This window comes from Podarcis gaigeae (genome assembly GCF_964106915.1).
Source record: "Podarcis gaigeae genome assembly, chromosome: 5".
Classification (NCBI taxonomy): domain Eukaryota; kingdom Metazoa; phylum Chordata; class Lepidosauria; order Squamata; family Lacertidae; genus Podarcis; species Podarcis gaigeae.
Window position 1 is genome coordinate 98,296,807 of NC_139681.1, and position 18,078 is coordinate 98,314,884.

The 18,078-nt window shown below is 46.6% G+C and overlaps 2 protein-coding genes across 2 annotated transcripts; both read left to right on the plus strand.

Moving 5' to 3' along the window:
• The first annotated feature begins 1,322 nt into the window (after positions 1-1,322).
• LOC310845084 (somatostatin-like) lies at positions 1,323-3,072 on the plus strand. The gene is made up of 2 exons (XM_083739988.1): positions 1,323-1,659; positions 2,594-3,072. The coding sequence occupies exons 1-2, from the start codon at positions 1,519-1,521 to the stop codon at positions 2,804-2,806; spliced, it is 354 nt and encodes a 117-aa protein (XP_083596114.1). The 5' UTR covers positions 1,323-1,518; the 3' UTR covers positions 2,807-3,072.
• Positions 3,073-9,385: 6,313 nt separating this feature from the next.
• Positions 9,386-14,527, plus strand: LOC310845085 (somatostatin). The gene is made up of 2 exons (XM_083739989.1): positions 9,386-9,716; positions 13,994-14,527. The coding sequence occupies exons 1-2, from the start codon at positions 9,576-9,578 to the stop codon at positions 14,204-14,206; spliced, it is 354 nt and encodes a 117-aa protein (XP_083596115.1). The 5' UTR covers positions 9,386-9,575; the 3' UTR covers positions 14,207-14,527.
• Positions 14,528-18,078: the final 3,551 nt, after the last annotated feature.

The following is an 18,078-nucleotide window of genomic DNA, read 5'->3' on the forward strand; positions in this document are numbered from 1 at the left end:
CCAGCGGTAAATTCTGCGGCTCCGCAGAGGGCGCTCCCCTTCCTTTCAGGGGATCGGGCGCAACAGAACTTCTGCTGGATTGGGCCTCAAATCGCCAACTAGACTCCCCAAGTCTCAAGTCCTAAGCAAGTTCAGAGAAGTGGATCCGAATGAAGCCGACCAGATTTCCATTGGGTTGTCTCAGGACAGATAAAAGGAAACCGTTCTGGACGCAGCGCAGTTAAACTGTGGAACTCCTTCCCGCAGGAGGCAGAGATGGCCACCAATTTGGATGGCTTGAAAAGAGGATTAGACAAAATCATGGAGAAGGTGGAGAGGACTATGGATGGCTTCTAGCCAGGATTGTACTTCCCTCCACAGTCAGAGGTACCAAAGCCACAGGAGGAGAGAATCGCTCTAGTACTCGGATCCTGTTTCCCACAAGAGGCATCTGGTTGGCCACTGTGGGAACAGGATGCTGGACTAAGATGGGTCCCTGGCCTGATCCAGAAGGTTCTTTTTACGCTCTTATGGCTATGATTACAAGGAGGAGGCTAGGCACACATTCAGGCCACAGGCGTTAATCCGGAGTTAAGAGAGGGCTCGTGTACCCACGGGGTTAAAGAGAAGCCGATTGTGCCCGAGGTTACAAGGGAAATCGGATCTATCCGGAGGAGAGTGCCCAATCCGGCGGTAAATTCTGCGGCTCCACCTTCGTTTCAGTGGATCGTGCGCAGCAGAACTTCCCTCCGGATTGGCCCCCAAATCTCACCTAGACGCCTCAAGGCTTCAGTCCCGAGCAAATTCGGAGAAGCGGATCCGAATGAATCCGACCAGACTTCCATTCGGCTGCCTGAAAAACGAAACAGCGCGCTGGAGGTTTTGATGAGCGGGTCTCTCGTCAGTTTTCTGGCTCCACGTCTATCATATCCACCCTCTCTGGAAGGAGCAAGCTCCTGCCCTTTGCAGCTGCTCCGGGAGAGTACCAATTCCTCCATGGGGAGGGAATGAGGGGTTCGAAAACGTCCCCCTGCGCACCCTCCCCTCCACCCAACGCCCACTCCTCCAGGCCAAAGATCTCCCCTGTGCTTTCGGATTTGCGAGCGCGCATCTTTGCGGCCAGGGAAGAGATTTGGGGTTGGTGTGCGCGCGCGCACGTGTTGCGTGTCCTGTGGGAGCAAGCGTCGCCATGCCTCCTCCTCCTCTTCTTTTAGCCCCCTCACTTGGGGGGTACCAGATCCGCGCGCTTAATGGGGCGTCAAAAAGCGCCGGGCTCCTTTTTGCGGGGAGGGGGAGTTGTTGCACCTCTTCCTTGACGTCAGCAAAAGGCATTATAAAAGGGGGGCGTCGGTAGAGATCCCAGAAGCCACGATCTCCCCCCGTGAGCTTAGCAGCGATCCCAAGGAGCGGAGACGTCGCAGCAGCAGTAGCAGCGCCACTCCACCGTCTGGCCCCGTCCCGTCGGGTCTCCTGCGCTCTTCGCCTCCTTTCTCCGCTCGCTTTCCCCGGGAAAGAGCTGCTCTTTCAGGCCTCGCCAGCATGCTGACCTGCCGCCTCCAGTGCGCCCTCGCCCTGCTCGTCTCGGTCGCCCTGGCGCTGAGTACCGTGGCCGCCGCCCCCTCGGACCCGAGGCTCCGGCAATTCCTGCAGAAGTCGCTGGCCGCAGCGGCGGGGAAACAGGTAAGGGACCCAGGAGTCCGAGGGAGGGTGGAGGGAGAGAAGGGCGTGGGGAGCAGAGCTAGAAGGAAACCGGAGCGTCTCTGAGCAGGTGCAGAATCCCTTTTCCTTATCACTACTTCGAAGCAGTAGCAGCTGCTGGATCAGACCCTAGACCTGCTTCCCCTTAATGCAGAGGTAGACTGCCGCTGTCCATGGAGGTTCCACTCCTCAGTTCTATAGAGAGTTAATACGAACAGCAGAAGATATCCCAAATGGGTGTTTGGCAACAGGTTATTTTATTTTATTCATTTAATAAGATTTTCCCCAACGACAAACGAAAGTGTAAACCATAAAGCATCTGAGCCTGGGAGGACAAAAGGACAAAGATATAGTGCATTCATTTATTTTATAAAACCTCAAAGCAGTTTACAAAGAGAATAAAGCAATAAAATTATCGGTCAAATCAGTCAAAACAACTCTTAGATATTCAAAAGGTAAAACTGGCAATGAAATGAACAAAAGACAGACTTAAACATGCATCAGCTGTCTAAATATCTAGGTAGGTTTGTCCAGACAAAAATGTTTTTTTGCAGGTGGTTAAAAGAGTACAGTGCAGATACCTGTCAATAGGCAGGGAGTTGTAAAGTGTAGTGCTGCCACAGTAAACTACTGATTTCTCACAAATGCGGAATGACCATTATGTGGCACCTGTAACGGTGCCAGCTGCAAAGGAGCAGTCAAGTATTGACTCATGCGAAGATTCCCTTTACCAATAACAAACAAACAAAATCAAGGTATTCTCTACCTCTGTGTCCCGGCGTTATTGAGAATAGAGGTTCTGTGAAATCTGGTATGAGCCAGACATTTGCACCTACTGGTGGCCCTGAGATGCAAGGAAACATGCCATATAGAAGATATATACTGAGCTCAGTCCCTCTCTCTCTCTTCCTCAAAGGAACTGGCCAAGTATTTCCTGGCAGAATTGCTCTCAGAACCAAGCCAGACGGACAACGAGGCCCTGGAATCAGATGATTTGTCCCGCGGAGGCGAGCAAGATGAGGTGAGGCTGGAGCTGGAGAGATCGGCCAACTTGAACCCAGCTCTGGCACCCAGAGAACGCAAAGCCGGTTGCAATTACTTCTTCTGGAAGACATTCACAGCCTGCTAGCTCGATAAACCTCTTCCTTTCCCCCTGTCTCCACCTCCAGCCTCTCCTTTCTTTCCCAGTCCCTTCATGCCAGGAGCTGAAGACTGTATTGTATAAAATTCATTGTTAAGGTAATATGAAAAGGAAAAAACAACACCTCACTTTGATTTTGAAGTTGTTTTAATAAAACATTCAGTTTCAATTGTACACAATTTCCTTGGTGTTTGTGATTTTTGACTATTTCTTCATGACACACTGACCCCCAGCCCAACCCACCCCACATTGCAAGTCACTCTTGTGGAACGTTCAGGGAGGCAGGAGAGGATATATTGTTAAATAATATCCTTCTTAACTTGTCTTAGCAAGTCCCTTTACTTAGCAGAGTGCACCCCCATTCTAATACACAGCGGTTAACTTGTTGCAGGCTCGTTTGAGCCTCTCGATATAAAATTCCTGGTAAGATCCCTTCTTTTCGCTCTTAAAAAGAATAGACACGACAATCTTGTGTTAAAAGTATAAAAGTAGTTTACTCACATTCATTCAGTTCACAGTTGGATCCCTGAAGGCAGACTTAGGTAACTAAAGTATAATATATACATGTGGAACTATCCCATAAGGGAGTCAGTCCCAAGTGACTGCAGACAGGCAGTCATTTCTGCTCACACATTGAAAGCAAGATGGAGAAGAGGAGAAACAAAAAGAGGAGGGGGGCTGTGTGCCTTTTGGTTTTGTTAACTGCACAGGTAAGGTCACGCCCATGTCTAGTCACATGCAAAGGAAGTTTTGTCCCAGCCCAGCAGGAAACAGGAAGTTAGATTCTTGGCTGGTACGAAGCATCCTGCTGCATGCCCACTCTAGGAATGTTGTAAGACTTGACTGCTATGTGTTTCACATCCCACAACTCTGATGTGCCCTTTCTAATCCCTTCTTGCAATAAAGTTCCTGCTTCAAAGTGTCATGGATATAAATTTCTTTCTGTCCTTCTGTAGAGTTCAGGTGAAACAGCGATGTCATGATGGAGACCTCTAAAACCATCCTTGACTACCAGTTTCTCTGGTTTTAGGAGGATTGAGTCCAGTGCAGGCTCTTCAGTTTAATATTTGTTTAAGTGGAGATGTCAGGAGGTCTTTCACAGGCCAAGGAAATCCTTGAACCCAGCACTCATGCTTAAGACGTGTCTGCAAAAAATAAATTTAAAAAATTAGATGGAATTTCCAGAATGGTTAGACACATACCTTTTTCACAGATAAGACATTTTGGCAGTGAAATAAACTGACTACACAAATGTTTTAAAGTATATTGGCTCTTACCTTAAGATATTAAAATTTGCCCTGGTGAGAAGCAGAAAAGTCAGCTATCAGTAGCTGTTAAAAAAGAGATGATGTGATGAAAGCTTTCTAGCTCAGCCTTCCACAACTCAGTGCCTTCCAGATGTTTTGGACTATGCATCCCATAATTGTTAGCCACATTTGGCCACGTTGACCAGGCTTAATGGTGTGGGAATGTTCAGGGAGGCAGGAGAGGATATATTGTTTAATTATATCCTTTCCAACTTGTGTTAACAAGTTCTACAATTTAGCAGAGTAACATCCCCCCTTTTAAACTTGCACAGCGGATAGGTTTGCCAGGCTTGTATAAGCCTCTAAAATAAGTTTCCTGGTAATTTCACCTTTAGTCTCTCATAAATAGAATAGACATGACACAGTCTTGTAGAAAAGTATATAAAAGAGTTTACTCACATTCTGTTCACAAATGGATCCCAGAAGGCAGACTTAAGTTACAAAATATATACACCTGGAATCTATCCCATAAAGAGATAGTTCCTTTGTCCTTTCTTGGCTGCAAGCCAAGAGAGCATCTCAAACTAAGCAGATGTTGCTTCTTTGAGGAATAGAGTCAGAGAGAGAGATGGCTGCTTCCACTGAGGTATTTTGTTACCTACACAGGTGAGGCCACACCCACCTCTGGTCACATGCAGAGGAAGTCTGTCCCAGTCCAGGAGGAAACAGGAAGTTCTGACTGGCTGGTCCAGACATTCCCTTTTATGTCCACTCTAGGAATGTTGTACTTGACGGCTCTGTGTTTCACATCCCACAGATGGGAGTCCTAGTCCAGGAGATCTGGGTTGGGGAAGACTGTTTACATTATCTGCTTAGGTGTGGTTTGGTAATTAAATACGTTGCACTGAATATCTTTCATAAGAAAACTTGTTGGATCAGGCCAATAGCCCATCTGTTCCAGCATTTGCCAAACACATTCTGCAATAATCAATCATCTCTCATGCAAATTATCCTAGTAGTTAATGACAATCATATATACCGGCAGAGGATGTAACCCAATGTCCAGTACAGTGGTACCTCGGGTTAAGAACTTAATTCATTCTGGAGGTTCGTTCTTACCTGAAACCGTTCTTAACCTGAAGCACCACTTTAGCTAATGGGGTCTCCTGCTGCTGCACGATTTCTGTTCTCATCCTGAAGCAAAGTTCTTAACCCGAGGTACTATTTCTGGGTTAGCGCAGTCTGTAACCTGAAGCCTATGTAACCTGAAGCCTATGTAACCCGATGTACCACTGTACTGTGTTGAAAAGATCATTCCCGCATGTTGTGTTCTGGAGTGGCCCAGAGTTGCCCGGTGGCCAGAGCAGCTGCTTGCATTGCAGAAAGTCCCAAGTATCTCCCTTCAACACATTCACAAAAACTTGGCTCTCAAGTGACAAGGAATGGAAAAGAAGAAGAAGAAGAAGAAGAGTTTGGATTTGATATTCCGCCTTTCACTCCCCTTCAGGAGTCTCAAAGCGGCTAACATTCTCCTTTCCCTTCCTCCCCCACAACAAACACTCTGTGAGGCAAGTGGGGCTGAGAGACTTCAAGGAAGTGTGACTGGCCCAAGGTCACCCAGCAGCTGCAGGTGGAGGAGCGGAGACGCGAACCCGGTTCCCCAGATTACGAGACTACTGCTCTTAACCACTACACCACACTGGCTCTCCCTTGGATCGTACAAAGCTACAGCCAACTAGAGCTGGAAAGATGCAACAATGGGCTGATCCATTAAGAGGCAGCCTCATGTCTTCACCATCAAATAATTTTCCCCTAATTAAAAGCAAGAAAAGATGCTCCCTTTATAAAGGACATCCTTATAATGGACAGCAACTTAGAGTCTTTTTCTTCTTCTTCTCCTTCTCCTCCTTAGCTTATAAGGTCTTGAGAACATAAAAAGATCCTGCTGGATAAGGCAATGGCCTCTCTAGTATCCCTGCGAATGTTCAGGGAGGTAGGAGAGGATATATTGTTTATCAATATCCTTCCTAACTTGCACTAGCAAGTTATTTAACAGAGTTTCACATTCCCCTTTTAAATGCACAGCATATAGCTGTTTGCAGGCTTGTGTACGCCTCTCACTATTATATACAATTCAGTATTGAATTTTATATTCCTGGTAAGTTCCTTTTTATCCCTCTTAGAAGAATAAACACACAACAATATTGGGGATAGTAAATAAAAGACTTTTACTCACACCTTCAGTTCACAGTTGGATCCCTGATGGCAGACTTAGTTACAAAGTATATACATGTGGATCTATCCCATATGGGGATAATCCCAGTGTCCTCTGTTGGCTGGAAGCCAACAGAGCATCTCTTGCTAAAGAGCTGCTCCAATGACGAAGTAAGACAAAGAGAGGAAGTGTGAAGCGTGCCTTGTCCTTTTGTGTGACCTAGGAAGGTAAGGTCATGCCCACCTCTAGTCACATGCAAAGGAAGGATGCTCCAGCCCAGGAGGAAACAGGAAGTTTTCGACTGGCTGGACCAAAGATTCCCCCGCGTGTCCACTCTAGGAAAACAAGGAATGTTGTACTTGACTGCTACTTATGTATCACATCCCACAGTATCCTGTTCTCACAGTGGCCAAACAGATGCTCTGATGGGAAACTCACAAGCAGGACCTGAGCATAAGAGACCTCTCTCCTCCTGTGATTTGCAGCAACTGGTATTCAGAGGCAGAGTATAGACATCCTGACTAGTCGCCATTGATAGTGTTCTCCTCCTCCATGAATTTGTCTAATCCTCTTTTAAATTCTTCTAGGTTGGTGGCCCTCACTGCCTCCAGCAAGTTCCAAAGTTTAACTATTCATGACAAGAGCATAGCTGTCAAGTGTCCCTTATTTGAAGGGACAGTCCCTTATTCCAGCGCCATGTCCCACTGCTGTCCCTTATTGATGGATGTCCCTTAAATGATGTCCCTTAAATTTCAAAGGAAGCAGCTCCTCTCCCTCCCTCCCTGCCGGCCAGGGAGGGAGGGAGGCTCCAACTGTGTTGCTTGGCTGTGTTGCTCACCCAATAAGAAGTCTAAGAACGACTGGGGGTGGAGCTTGCATGCCTTGTGTGTGGCTAGTTAATGCAAACTGAGGGGTTTTTTGAATGCTGGATGCCATTTTGTTGCACGTGCTGCTGCAAACTTTGCAGTGCAAAGCCAGGCCGGGGAGCCATCTTAAGGAGAGGCTGCATAGGCCTTGTGGTGCATGTGATTCAGATTCTATTCAGTTGAACCTCTGGTTACAAAGTTGGTTGGACAGTGTTCTCGAAGCTGCCAGCATGAGTTTGACCAGACTGCAGGAGGACAGGAAGACTGGAGTGCCTGGAACAGGTGAGGCTGCAGGTCCCTTATTTTCAAGGCTGCTGGTCCCTTATTTTCAAATCTAAGTTGACAGCTATCGACAAGAGACCAAAAAAAAAAAAAAAAAAAGAGGTCTCAAAGTGACTTAAAAGCATTTACAGAGCCTAAGTATAAATGAATGGCTACATTAAATAGCTCATAAGCAGTCACAGAGAAACCCTTTGGCAGCAACACCTCCTCAGTGGCAGCTGTTTTTTTGTGGTTGTGCACAAAAGTTCGCAATTTCCACACAGACCGGACCAGACGCCACACCTTGTTCTTTCAACTTGCTACCACAACATTAGAGCTAGAGAGAGTTTTGCGTGTCTCATTCCTCGTCCCGCAGTGTCAAGGACACACACACAGATGCTGGAAGGAGGCTAAAGATTTCATTAAATTCTCATGTTAAGGATTTCTACTGATTCTGAAGAACAGTAGTAGGGTTTGGCAGCAAGGAAGACCTTCAGCTGAGCTATGTGGTCTGCCCTCCATGCAGTTTCGGGGGAAATCACATTAGTGCTTGTGAACCAAACATCACCGTAATATGTCAAAGTCTTCCAGGAAAGAACAGTAGACTTTGGCTCCTGGGTCTAGGACAGTTCATTTCATGCCCAAGTGCTCCCCATTCCCCAGGAGAAGGGTCATAGCTCAGTGGCAGAAGATCTTAGGTTCAATCCCTGCCCTCTCCAGGTTCCCAATGGGTGAGAATTTGTCTAATAATTCTTGGGAGCTGTTGCCAGTCAGTGTAGACAGCACCACGCTAGATGGGACCCATGGTCTGATGAGGCAGCTTCCCAAGTTCCTATTAAATCAGCCCATGGTTCAGAACCATGAGGTCTGGAAACTTGTTTTATTTCAAAGTGAAGAGCTGTGGCTCAGTGGCAGAGAATGTGGCTTGAGGGAAGGAAATCTGCAAGATCTCTGCTGCAGTCACCACAACTGGAACGCCATATACAGTTCTGGTCACCTGGCCTCAAAAAGGATCTTGTAGAACTGGGAAAGGAACAGGATGCTGGACTAGATGGGTCCCTGGCCTGATCCAGCACGTTCTTCTTACGCTCTTATGGCTATGATTGCAAGGAGGAAGCTAGGCACACATTCAGGCCACAGGCGTTAATTCGGAGTTAAGAGAGGGCTCGTGTACCCACGGGGTTAGAAGAGAAGCCGATTGTGCCCGAGGTTACAAGGGAAATTGGATCTATCCGGAGGAGATTGAAACGAAGGGCCCAATCCGGCGGTAAATTCTGCGGCTCCACCTTCGTTTCAGTGGATCGTGCGCAGCAGAACTTCCCTCCGGATTGGCCCCCAAATCTCACCTAGACGCCTCAAGGCTTCAGTCCTGAGCAAATTCGGAGAAGCGGATCCGAATGAATCCGAGCAGACTTCCATTCGGCTGCCTGAAAAAGGAAGCAGCGCGCCTGGAGGTTTTGATGAGCGGGTCTCTCGTCAGTTTTCTGGCTCCACGTCTATCATATCCACCCTCTCTGGAAGGAGCAAGCTCCTGCCCTTTGCAGCTGCTCCGGGAGAGTACCAATTCCTCCATGGGGAGGGAATGAGGGGTTCGAAAACGTCCCCCTGCGCACCCTCCCCTCCACCCGACGCCCACTCCCCCAGGCCAAAGATCTCCCCTGTGCGTTCGGACTTGCGAGCGCGCCTGTGGCAACTTTGCGTACCGATTCTCCGTTAACAGGGCAGCTTTGCGGCCAGCGAAGAGATTTGGGGTTGCGTGTGTGTGCGCGCCTTGCGTGTCCTTGCGTCGCCATGCCTCCTCCTCCTGTTCTTTTATCCCTCCCTCTGCAGACACGTGTCAGCCCCCTCACTTGGGGGGGGTTAACAGATCCGCGCGCTTAATGGGGCGTCAAAAAGCGCCGGGCTCCTTTTTGCGGGGAGGGGGAGTGGTTGACCCCTTCCTTGACGTCAGCAAAAGGCATTATAAAAGGGGGGCGTCGATAGAGATCCCAGAAGCCACGATCTCCCCCCGTGAGCTTAGCAGCGATCCCAAGGAGCGGAGACGTCGCAGCAGCAGTAGCAGCGCCACTCCACCGTCTGGCCCCGTCCCGTCGGGTCTCCTGCGCTCTTCGCCTCCTTTCTCCGCTCGCTTTCCCCGGGAAAGAGCTGCTCTTTCAGGCCTCGCCAGCATGCTGACCTGCCGCCTCCAGTGCGCCCTCGCCCTGCTCGTCTCGGTCGCCCTGGCGCTGAGTACCGTGGCCGCCGCCCCCTCGGACCCGAGGCTCCGGCAATTCCTGCAGAAGTCGCTGGCCGCAGCGGCGGGGAAACAGGTAAGGGACCCAGGAGTCCGAGGGAGGGTGGAGGGAGAGAAGGGCGTGGGGAGCAGAGCTAGAAGGAAACCGGAGCGTCTCTGAGCAGGTGCAGAATCCCTTTTCCTTATCACTACTTCGAAGCAGTAGCAGCTGCTGGATCAGACCCTAGACCTGCTTCCCCTTAATGCAGAGGTAGACTGCCGCTGTCCATGGAGGTTCCACTCCTCAGCTCTATAAAGAGTTAATACGAACAGCAGAAGATATCCCAAATGGGTGTTTGGCAACAGGTTATTTTATTTTATTCATTTAATAAGATTTTCCCTAGAAATGGTAAATTCGTGTTAACTGGGTGGAGATGCAGGTTGGCATTTTGACGAAGCCCACTGCACCACAGAACTGCTGAGATAACTGTCGCAAGTAGCACTGACCTCTCAGCAAACATTGGGTTGGAAGCGCCTTTACATACACTTACTGGGGGTAAATCTATTTGCACTCAGTGGGGGGCTACATGACCCAGACCTTCCAGAGCTTGTACTAGATGACCCAAACTTTCCAATTCTACAGTTCTACAGTTCTATGATTATATGCGTAAGCTTGTGCTGTAGCAAGTGTTTAAGAGCACAAGACAAAGGCAGTAAACGAGCAGCGTGAACTTAAAAAAATTAGTCCTAAAGCCAGCCTCAGATCCAACCACACCACAACCGAAATTAGTCCCGCTCGCTGATATAGACATCTAGGAGACATGGCTGGGAGACGCAAATTCCAAAGGTCCTAGGACTTCCTCGACAGTTTGGGTGTGTCTTAGACTAAACTCTGACCAGGGCGAAGCCTGTAGCTCAGAGTCCAAGCACGCCATGCTCCGTGGTTTAATCCTTGGCCAAAGCTCAGTGACAGAACATCTGCGTCCCAAACTCAATTCCCACTGGCAACCTCTCCAGCTGGGAGAGACTCCTGCTGGAAACCACAGAGAGCCACTGGTCAGGGTAGACAACAGTGGGCTAGTTGGGTCAGCAGGTTCTGACTATGTATAAGGCAGGTTCCCGTGTTCCTTTTAAATCAGACCTTAATTCGGGACCATGAGAACTGGAATCTGTTTTATTTTTCAGGGGAAGAGCTCAGTGGTAGAGCATCTGCATCTGCGCTGCAATTTCCCCACCCCACATTGTTGTCATCAGTTCCAAAAGCACAACTAAACACATGCAATACTAGAGAAAAGCAGAAAGCATTTTTATGTTTTCATCCAGTCCTTTTATGTAATACGGAACTGGCCAGGGCTAACAGAGTTGTTTGCTGCGGAGCTCTCCGTGGTGCTGAAAAGAGCATCACTCCAACAGCTCGGCTTGACCAAGGTTATTCAGAAGGAAGCCTTGCATCCTACCGAGTGTGTTTACATTGCAGGCTTAAGAAAGTGACCAGAGGGATGTTGCAGAGGGGAAAGGAAGTTGGCTTCAATGCCATGTAAGAGCACAGAGTTTCAGGGACCAACTGTGTTGGCAAGCATAGGAACAAAGAAAGCTGCCTCACACCGACAGTTGGTCCATCTTGCTCAGTATTATCCACAGTGATTGGCCGAACCTTTCCAGGGTTTCAGACAGGGGGTCTTCCCCTGGAGATGTTTGGGTTTGAATCTGGGACCTTTTGCTGGCAAAGCATGCTCTCTACCACTGAGCCAAGCAAATGTTTGAGCTGCACAAAATGACTCAATGCAATAGTGAGGTGCAAATATAGTGGTACCTCGGGTTAAGAACTTAATTCGTTCTGGAGGTCCGTTCTTAACCTGAAACTGTTCTTAACCTGAAGCACCACTTTAGCTAATGGGGCCTCCCACTGCTGCCGCACCGCCATTTTGCGATTTCTGTTCTCATCCTGAAGCAAAGTTCTTAACCCGAGGTACTATTTCTGGGTTAGCGGAGTCTGAATCCTGAAGCATCTGTAACCTGAAGCATCTGTAACTTGAGGTACCACTGTAACTCTTTTAAAAGGTGCTGGTCCAATAGCTGAAGAATCTTTTAAATTTTATCTGTCTTTTCCGCTGAAAATCTCCACCATCTTAAAGAGCTGGTTCATACATGCTGTGACCCACCATTCAGATTGGATCCAGATTACTGCTTCCCTCCACTTTTGTTAGATGCTGCCTTCTGCAATAGCTGCATCCATAGAAAGCCAGACTATTTGGTCCCTCTAGCCCAGTGTTGTCTTCACTAAGTGGCCATGTTTCTGAGGCATGTCTCAGGTGGGGAGTTTCTTCCAGCCTTAAGTGGAGACAACGGGGATCAAACCTGGGACCTCCTGTATGCCAAGCAGGTGCTGTACCATTGAGCTAGGGTCCTTCCATTTGGCAGTGGGTGCCAAAGGGACTGAGGAATGACAGGTGCTGGCACTGCCCTCCACCCCCAAGCCATGAACATTTCCCTTTCAGAAAATGTGATGGCCTCAAAATCCACTACATGGTGAACCTCTCTAGACGATGGGCCTCCTGTTCAGGGTCAGTCCTACTGTGGGAGATGTGGAAAATCCAAACCAACCTCTTTTCCTTGGATCAATTATTGTACAGATCACAGCTCTGTCTGCAAATAATTGGGGGGGGGGATAGGAGAGGGTATGAGGTGAGATCTTCACATCTGCCTTGGTGGATCTGATGAAAGTTCACCTAGTCCAGCATTTGCTTGCAATTGCCAGCCAGAAGCTCCTGGAAAACTGAGAAGAAAATTACTTACTATTTCCAGCTGTTGTTTGTCCCCGCCCTCAAAGAAAACCTCACCTCTGGTACTGAGAGGCAAAATGTGTCTGTACATGGGGACGGCTTTAGCTATTTCCTTCAGCAACTGCTTCTGGATCCGTCTTATATGATCTAATACTTATATGATCTAATACAGATATGATACTGAAGTCGGACCATCTTGCTCAGCATGGTTGACACTGACTGGCAGTTGCTCCCCAGAGTGTAGGTGGGTTTTCTCCCAGCCCTATCTAGAGAAGTTTGAACCTGGGTCCTCTGCATGCCAAGCAGATGCTCTCTCATGGAGGTATGATCCTTCCCAATTAGGACCATGAGAAACTGTGTTATAACGAGTCATATCAGTGGTCCATCCAGCTCAGGAGATGGCAATGGCTCTCCTGGGGCCTTTCCAAGGATGGAGTGGGGAATCTCTGGACCTTAGAACAAACATGGCCCGCCAGGCCCCTGCATCCAGCCCTGGCCACACCCCCTCTTCCCAGACCACACCCCTCCCCAGCTCTGCTTTTTGTCCTCCTTGAACACTTTTGCCTCACTACAATGTCTCCTTGAACTTGCCTGCCTCAATGGAGGTGTGTGGATAGGGGCATAGCCTACCATGCAAAGGTAAGATTCACACCTGTTGCTCCGCCCTCTGTTGTCTTGGGCTCCACCCACTACTGGCATGTGACCACCAGAACATTTCCCATGAGGTCATGTGACCCTCGGGCTGTGAAAGATTCCCCACTGCCATTCTAGGTCCTCTTCAAGCTGTGCCTTTGTCTGAGATGACATGAATGTAAATAGAAGGCATTGTCCAGGGATACAGAACCAATTTCTGCCCCAGTGGCTCATGTGGTCATCATAAAAAAAACTACTGACAAGAGCCTCTCTCTTGTCTGATATGCAATATTGGTTAATTGATTTTTTTTGGTCCAAAAGCACAAACATAACAAAAAGAGAGAAAACAACAACAACAAACGAAAGTGTAAACCATAAAGCTTCTCAGGCTGGGAGGACAAAAGGAGAAAGATATAGTGCTTTCATTTATTTTATAAAATTGATTGTAAAAGAAAACCTCAAAGCAGTTTACAAAGAGAATAAAGCAATATAATTATCAGTCAGATCAGTTAAAACAACTCTTTAAGATATTCAAAAGGTAAAACTGCCAATGAAATAGACTTACACATGCATCAGCTATCTAAATATCTGGGTAGGTTAGTCCAGACAAAAATCTTTTTTTGCAGGTGGTGAAAAGAGTACAGTGCAGGTGCCTGTTAATAGGCAGGGAGTTCCAAAGTGTAGGTGCTGATTTCTCACAAATGCAGAATGAATATTACGTGGCACCTGTAATGGGGCCAGCCGCAAAGGAATAATCAAGTATTGACTCATGCAAAGATTCCCTTTTAACAACAAACAAAATCAAGGTATTCTCCACCTCTGTGTCCTGTTGTTATTGAGAATAGAGGTTCTGTGAAATCTGGTATGAGCCAGACATTTGCACCTACTGAGATGCAAGGAATCATGCCATATAGGAGATATATACTGAGCTCAGTCCCTCTCTCTCTCTTCCTCAAAGGAACTGGCCAAGTATTTCCTGGCAGAATTGCTCTCAGAACCAAGCCAGACGGATAACGAGGCCCTGGAATCAGATGATTTGTCCCGCGGAGGCGAGCAAGATGAGGTGAGGCTGGAGCTGGAGAGATCGGCCAACTTGAACCCAGCTCTGGGACCCAGAGAGCGCAAAGCCGGTTGCAAGAACTTCTTCTGGAAGACATTCACATCCTGTTAGCTCGATAAACCTCTTCCTTTCCCCCTGTCTCCACCTCCAGCCTCTCCTTTCTTTCCCAGTCCCTTCATGCCAGGAGCTGAAGACTGTATTGTATAAAATTCATTGTTAAGGTAATATGAAAAGGAAAAAAAAATACACCTCACTTTGATTTTGAAGTTGTTTTAATAAAACATTCAGTTTCAATTGTACACAATTTCCTTGGCGTTTGTGATTTCTATTTCTTCATGACACACTGACCCCCACCCCCCATCCCACATTGCAAATCACTCTGATGTGCCCTTTTAAATCCCTTCTTGCAATAAAGTTTATGCTTCAAAGTGTCATGGTTATAAATTTTCTTTCTGTCCTTCTGTAGAGTTCAGGTGAAACAGCGATGTCATGATGGAGACCTCTAAAACCATCCTTGACTATGGTCATCTCGAGTTTCTCTGGTTTAGGAGGATTGAGTCCAATGCAGGCTCTTCAGTTTAATATTTGTTTAAGTGGAGATGTCAGGAGGTCTTTTACAGGCCAAGAACATCCTTGAACACAGCACACCAACTGATGTTGGCCCTCATGCTTAAGACGTGTGCTTGCAAAAAAAAAAATATGAGAAGGAATTTCCAGAATGGTTAGACACATACCATTTTCACAGATAAGACATTTTGGCAGTGAAATAAACTGACCACACAAATGTTTTAAAGTATATTGGCTCTCGCCTTAAGATATTAAAATTTGTCCTGGTGAGAATCAGAAAAGTCAGCTATCAGTAGCTGTTAGAAAAGAGAGAAACACCACTGTGATGAAACCTTTCTAGCTCAGCCTTCCACAACTCAGTACCTTCCAGATGTTTTGGACTACGCATCCCATAATTGTTAGCCACTTTTGGCCATGTTGACCAGGCTTGATGGGAGTCCTAGTCCAAGAGATCTGGGTTGGGGAAGGCTGTTTACATTATCTGCTAAGGTGTGGTTTGGTAATTAAATATGCTGTTCTGAATATCTTTCATAATAAAAGCTTGTTGAATCAGGCCAATGGCCCATCTGTTCCAGCTTTTGCCAAACATATTCTGCAAATGTTGGGAAAACAGTTCCTACCACTCCCGGCCTGCACTGCCATAACGTTTGGGAAGTTCCATGTTCTCTTGTTTTGTCAGTTTAAAACACGTTGCTTGTCCACAAGGATTGAATGCATTGGAGATGTGGAGTATCATTAAGGCTTTCTTTTTATTTATTAACTGCTGTTAATAAATGTTAACTGCTGCCTCCCTTGCTTTACGAGGAGTGGGGCTGAAGCTGAGCTGTATTGTGAAATCAGTGGACAAATGGGTTTTTCTAAAAGGTTCCTTTTAGTGGAACTAAACTCATGGCTAACATAAACTCTTGAATAATATCTCCTCTGCAAATGATAGATTTCCCTGAATCATATCGAATACTGAAACAAAGTCTCCAGCACTTGAAAAAAACAATCATCTCTCATGCAAATGATCCTAGTAGTCAATGACAATCATATATATCAGCATGAAATGTAACCCAATGTCCAGTACTGTGTTGAAAAGATCATTCCCGCATGTTGTGTTCTGGAGTGGCCCAGAGTTGCCCGGTGGCCAGAGCAGCTGCTTGCATTGCAGAAAGTCCCAAGTATCTCCCTTCAACACATTCACAAAAACATGGCTCTCAAGTGACAAGGAATGGAAAAGACCCTTGTCTCCCTTGGATCGTACAAACTTCTGCCAACTAGAGCTGGAAATCTGCAGCAATGGGCTGATCCATTAAGAGGCAGCTTCATGTCTTCACCATCAAATAATTTTTCCCTAATTAAAAGCAATAAAAGATGCTCCCTTTATAAAGGACATCCTTATAATGGACAGCAACTTAGAGTCTTCTTCTTCTTCTTCTTCTTCTTCTTCTTCTTCTTCTTCTTCTTCTTCCTCCTCCTCCTCCTCCTCTTCTTCTTCTTCTTCCTCTTCTTCTTGGCTCCCCCCCTTTCTTTTGAATAATACTTTATTTAGAATTCAACAATAACAAAGGAAAAAACCACAGTACTTGCTACATCAATTCATTACAATTAACCAATTCTAACAATACATAAATAGTAATAGAAAAATTACACAACATCACTTTTAACTTACTGAAGTTTTCCTATTGCACTTTTATCTCTTTCTTAACATATCAAAAAGAGAAAGACCAAGAAGGGCTTATCTTCTTGGTTCATAAGGTCTTAAGAACATAAAAAGAGCCTTCTGGATCAGGCCAGTGGCCTCTCTAGTATCTGTGGGAATGTTCAGGGAGGCAGGAGAGGGTATATTGTTTATCAATATCCTTCCTAACTTGTGCTAGCAAGTTCCTTAACTTTTTTCCTCCCTCTCTCAGAACACCAGAACTTAATACCCTCCTAGTGTCCCAATTTTCCAGGGACAGACCCGGAATAGCAAAAGCCTTCTGATTTGATCTCAGAATGTCCCTCTTTCCCCCACCAGTGTTGGCACCACCAGGCTCAGGGAGGACGATGAGCTGGCACTTGTTCCGAGTGCGGCAGTGGCAGCAGCAGTGGCAGCAATGAGGGAGGATTCCGTTGCTCTCCACGGACTGCCACTGCCAGCTTCCTTCTTGGGGAAGCTTGTAGCAACTGCTGGAGAACGGGCAAAGAGGAGGAGAGGTTGCTGCGGCCAAGGCCCAGCCTTGCATGATGTGCTGGCTCCAAGGGGAAGGCAGGGGCGCCATCTTGCCCTTGGGATTGTGGTTGTCTGCCACCGCAACTCACATGGGTGGCATCACACGCAGACGGCTGCACATAGCGTGTGTGACGTTGCACGCACCATGTTGTTGTTTTTAATGCAACTTCACAAATTGTTTCTTCAGTCGGAACGAATTATCAGTACGCCATTAAATTATGCAAATATGCAACTCGGTTGTAACAAAAGCCTAGGATCACATCCCTACACCTACAAAGTAACATTTGTTGGAAAAAGTCAGCAGCAAAAGAGCATATACGATAAAAACTGCGTGCCAAACATTAATGTTTTTCTAGCCAAAGAAACAAAACCAAGACATTGCCATTGCAAAAAAATAAGCATAACTGAAATACTGAAATGCATAATAAATTTATCAGAACAAAGAAATTCTTATACAAAACACATTTCCTATTTAGTTTTGCTTTATAAAAAGGCACTTTGTTTATAGCTAAAATTGATTAATGCTCTTGTTAAGCCTCTTTTTATAATCAATGTATTTCAAGTTTTCTGTAAAAACCCTTTGATATAAACATTATTAGTGTGTATTTTTGTATTAATCAGTTAACCATTGTCTTTTCTATTTTAAAATAAGGTTCTTGAGTGCTGGAAAAAACACTGAGCTTACACATAGTACTTAAATATCAGACATATGACTTCATGGTACCATAGCACAATAAAAAAATTCCAACTCATTTTCCTTGTCACACGCACTATTTGAGACATGTGCATGTGATGTCACACGTCTACATTGCAGTGGTGGCATCTCCTCTTCTTCCTGCTCTCTATAGCCTTTTCTGTGGGGGACTCTGTTAGAATTCCTGCTCCGTGATGGCAGTCATGGGATTTTTGACTATCACATGACAATGTATGTTTTCACTCCACAGAGTGGGAAGTGACGGAGACAGGATGTTTGTGTTACTGTGTTCCGTGAAGTATTTCAGTATGTCAGGAGTTCAGCCTACATTCGAGTAGGACCCTGGCAGAGACACATGCCCGACTGGCATGTTCCCTCCCTCCTGGTTGAGCCCCACTCCCCCAGAAAAGGGTGCTTCACTGGCTGCTTGCGGAAAGCAGAGCTGAACTGAACTGTGGGTGCCCAGCCCACACAATTATATTATTGTGGGTGCCCAAGCACCCATGGCCCCTTGGAGTTGGCTCC

Excerpts from the sequence above, each read along its gene's own strand:
- LOC310845084 (XM_083739988.1), top strand. The coding sequence starts at position 1,519 with ATGCTGACCTGCCGCCTCCAGTGCGCCCTCGCCCTGCTCGTCTCGGTC. Across the intron at positions 1,660-2,593 it reads CCGCAGCGGCGGGGAAACAG|GAACTGGCCAAGTATTTCCT; the intron begins GTAAGGGACCCA and ends TCTTCCTCAAAG.
- LOC310845085 (XM_083739989.1), top strand. The coding sequence starts at position 9,576 with ATGCTGACCTGCCGCCTCCAGTGCGCCCTCGCCCTGCTCGTCTCGGTC. Across the intron at positions 9,717-13,993 it reads CCGCAGCGGCGGGGAAACAG|GAACTGGCCAAGTATTTCCT; the intron begins GTAAGGGACCCA and ends TCTTCCTCAAAG.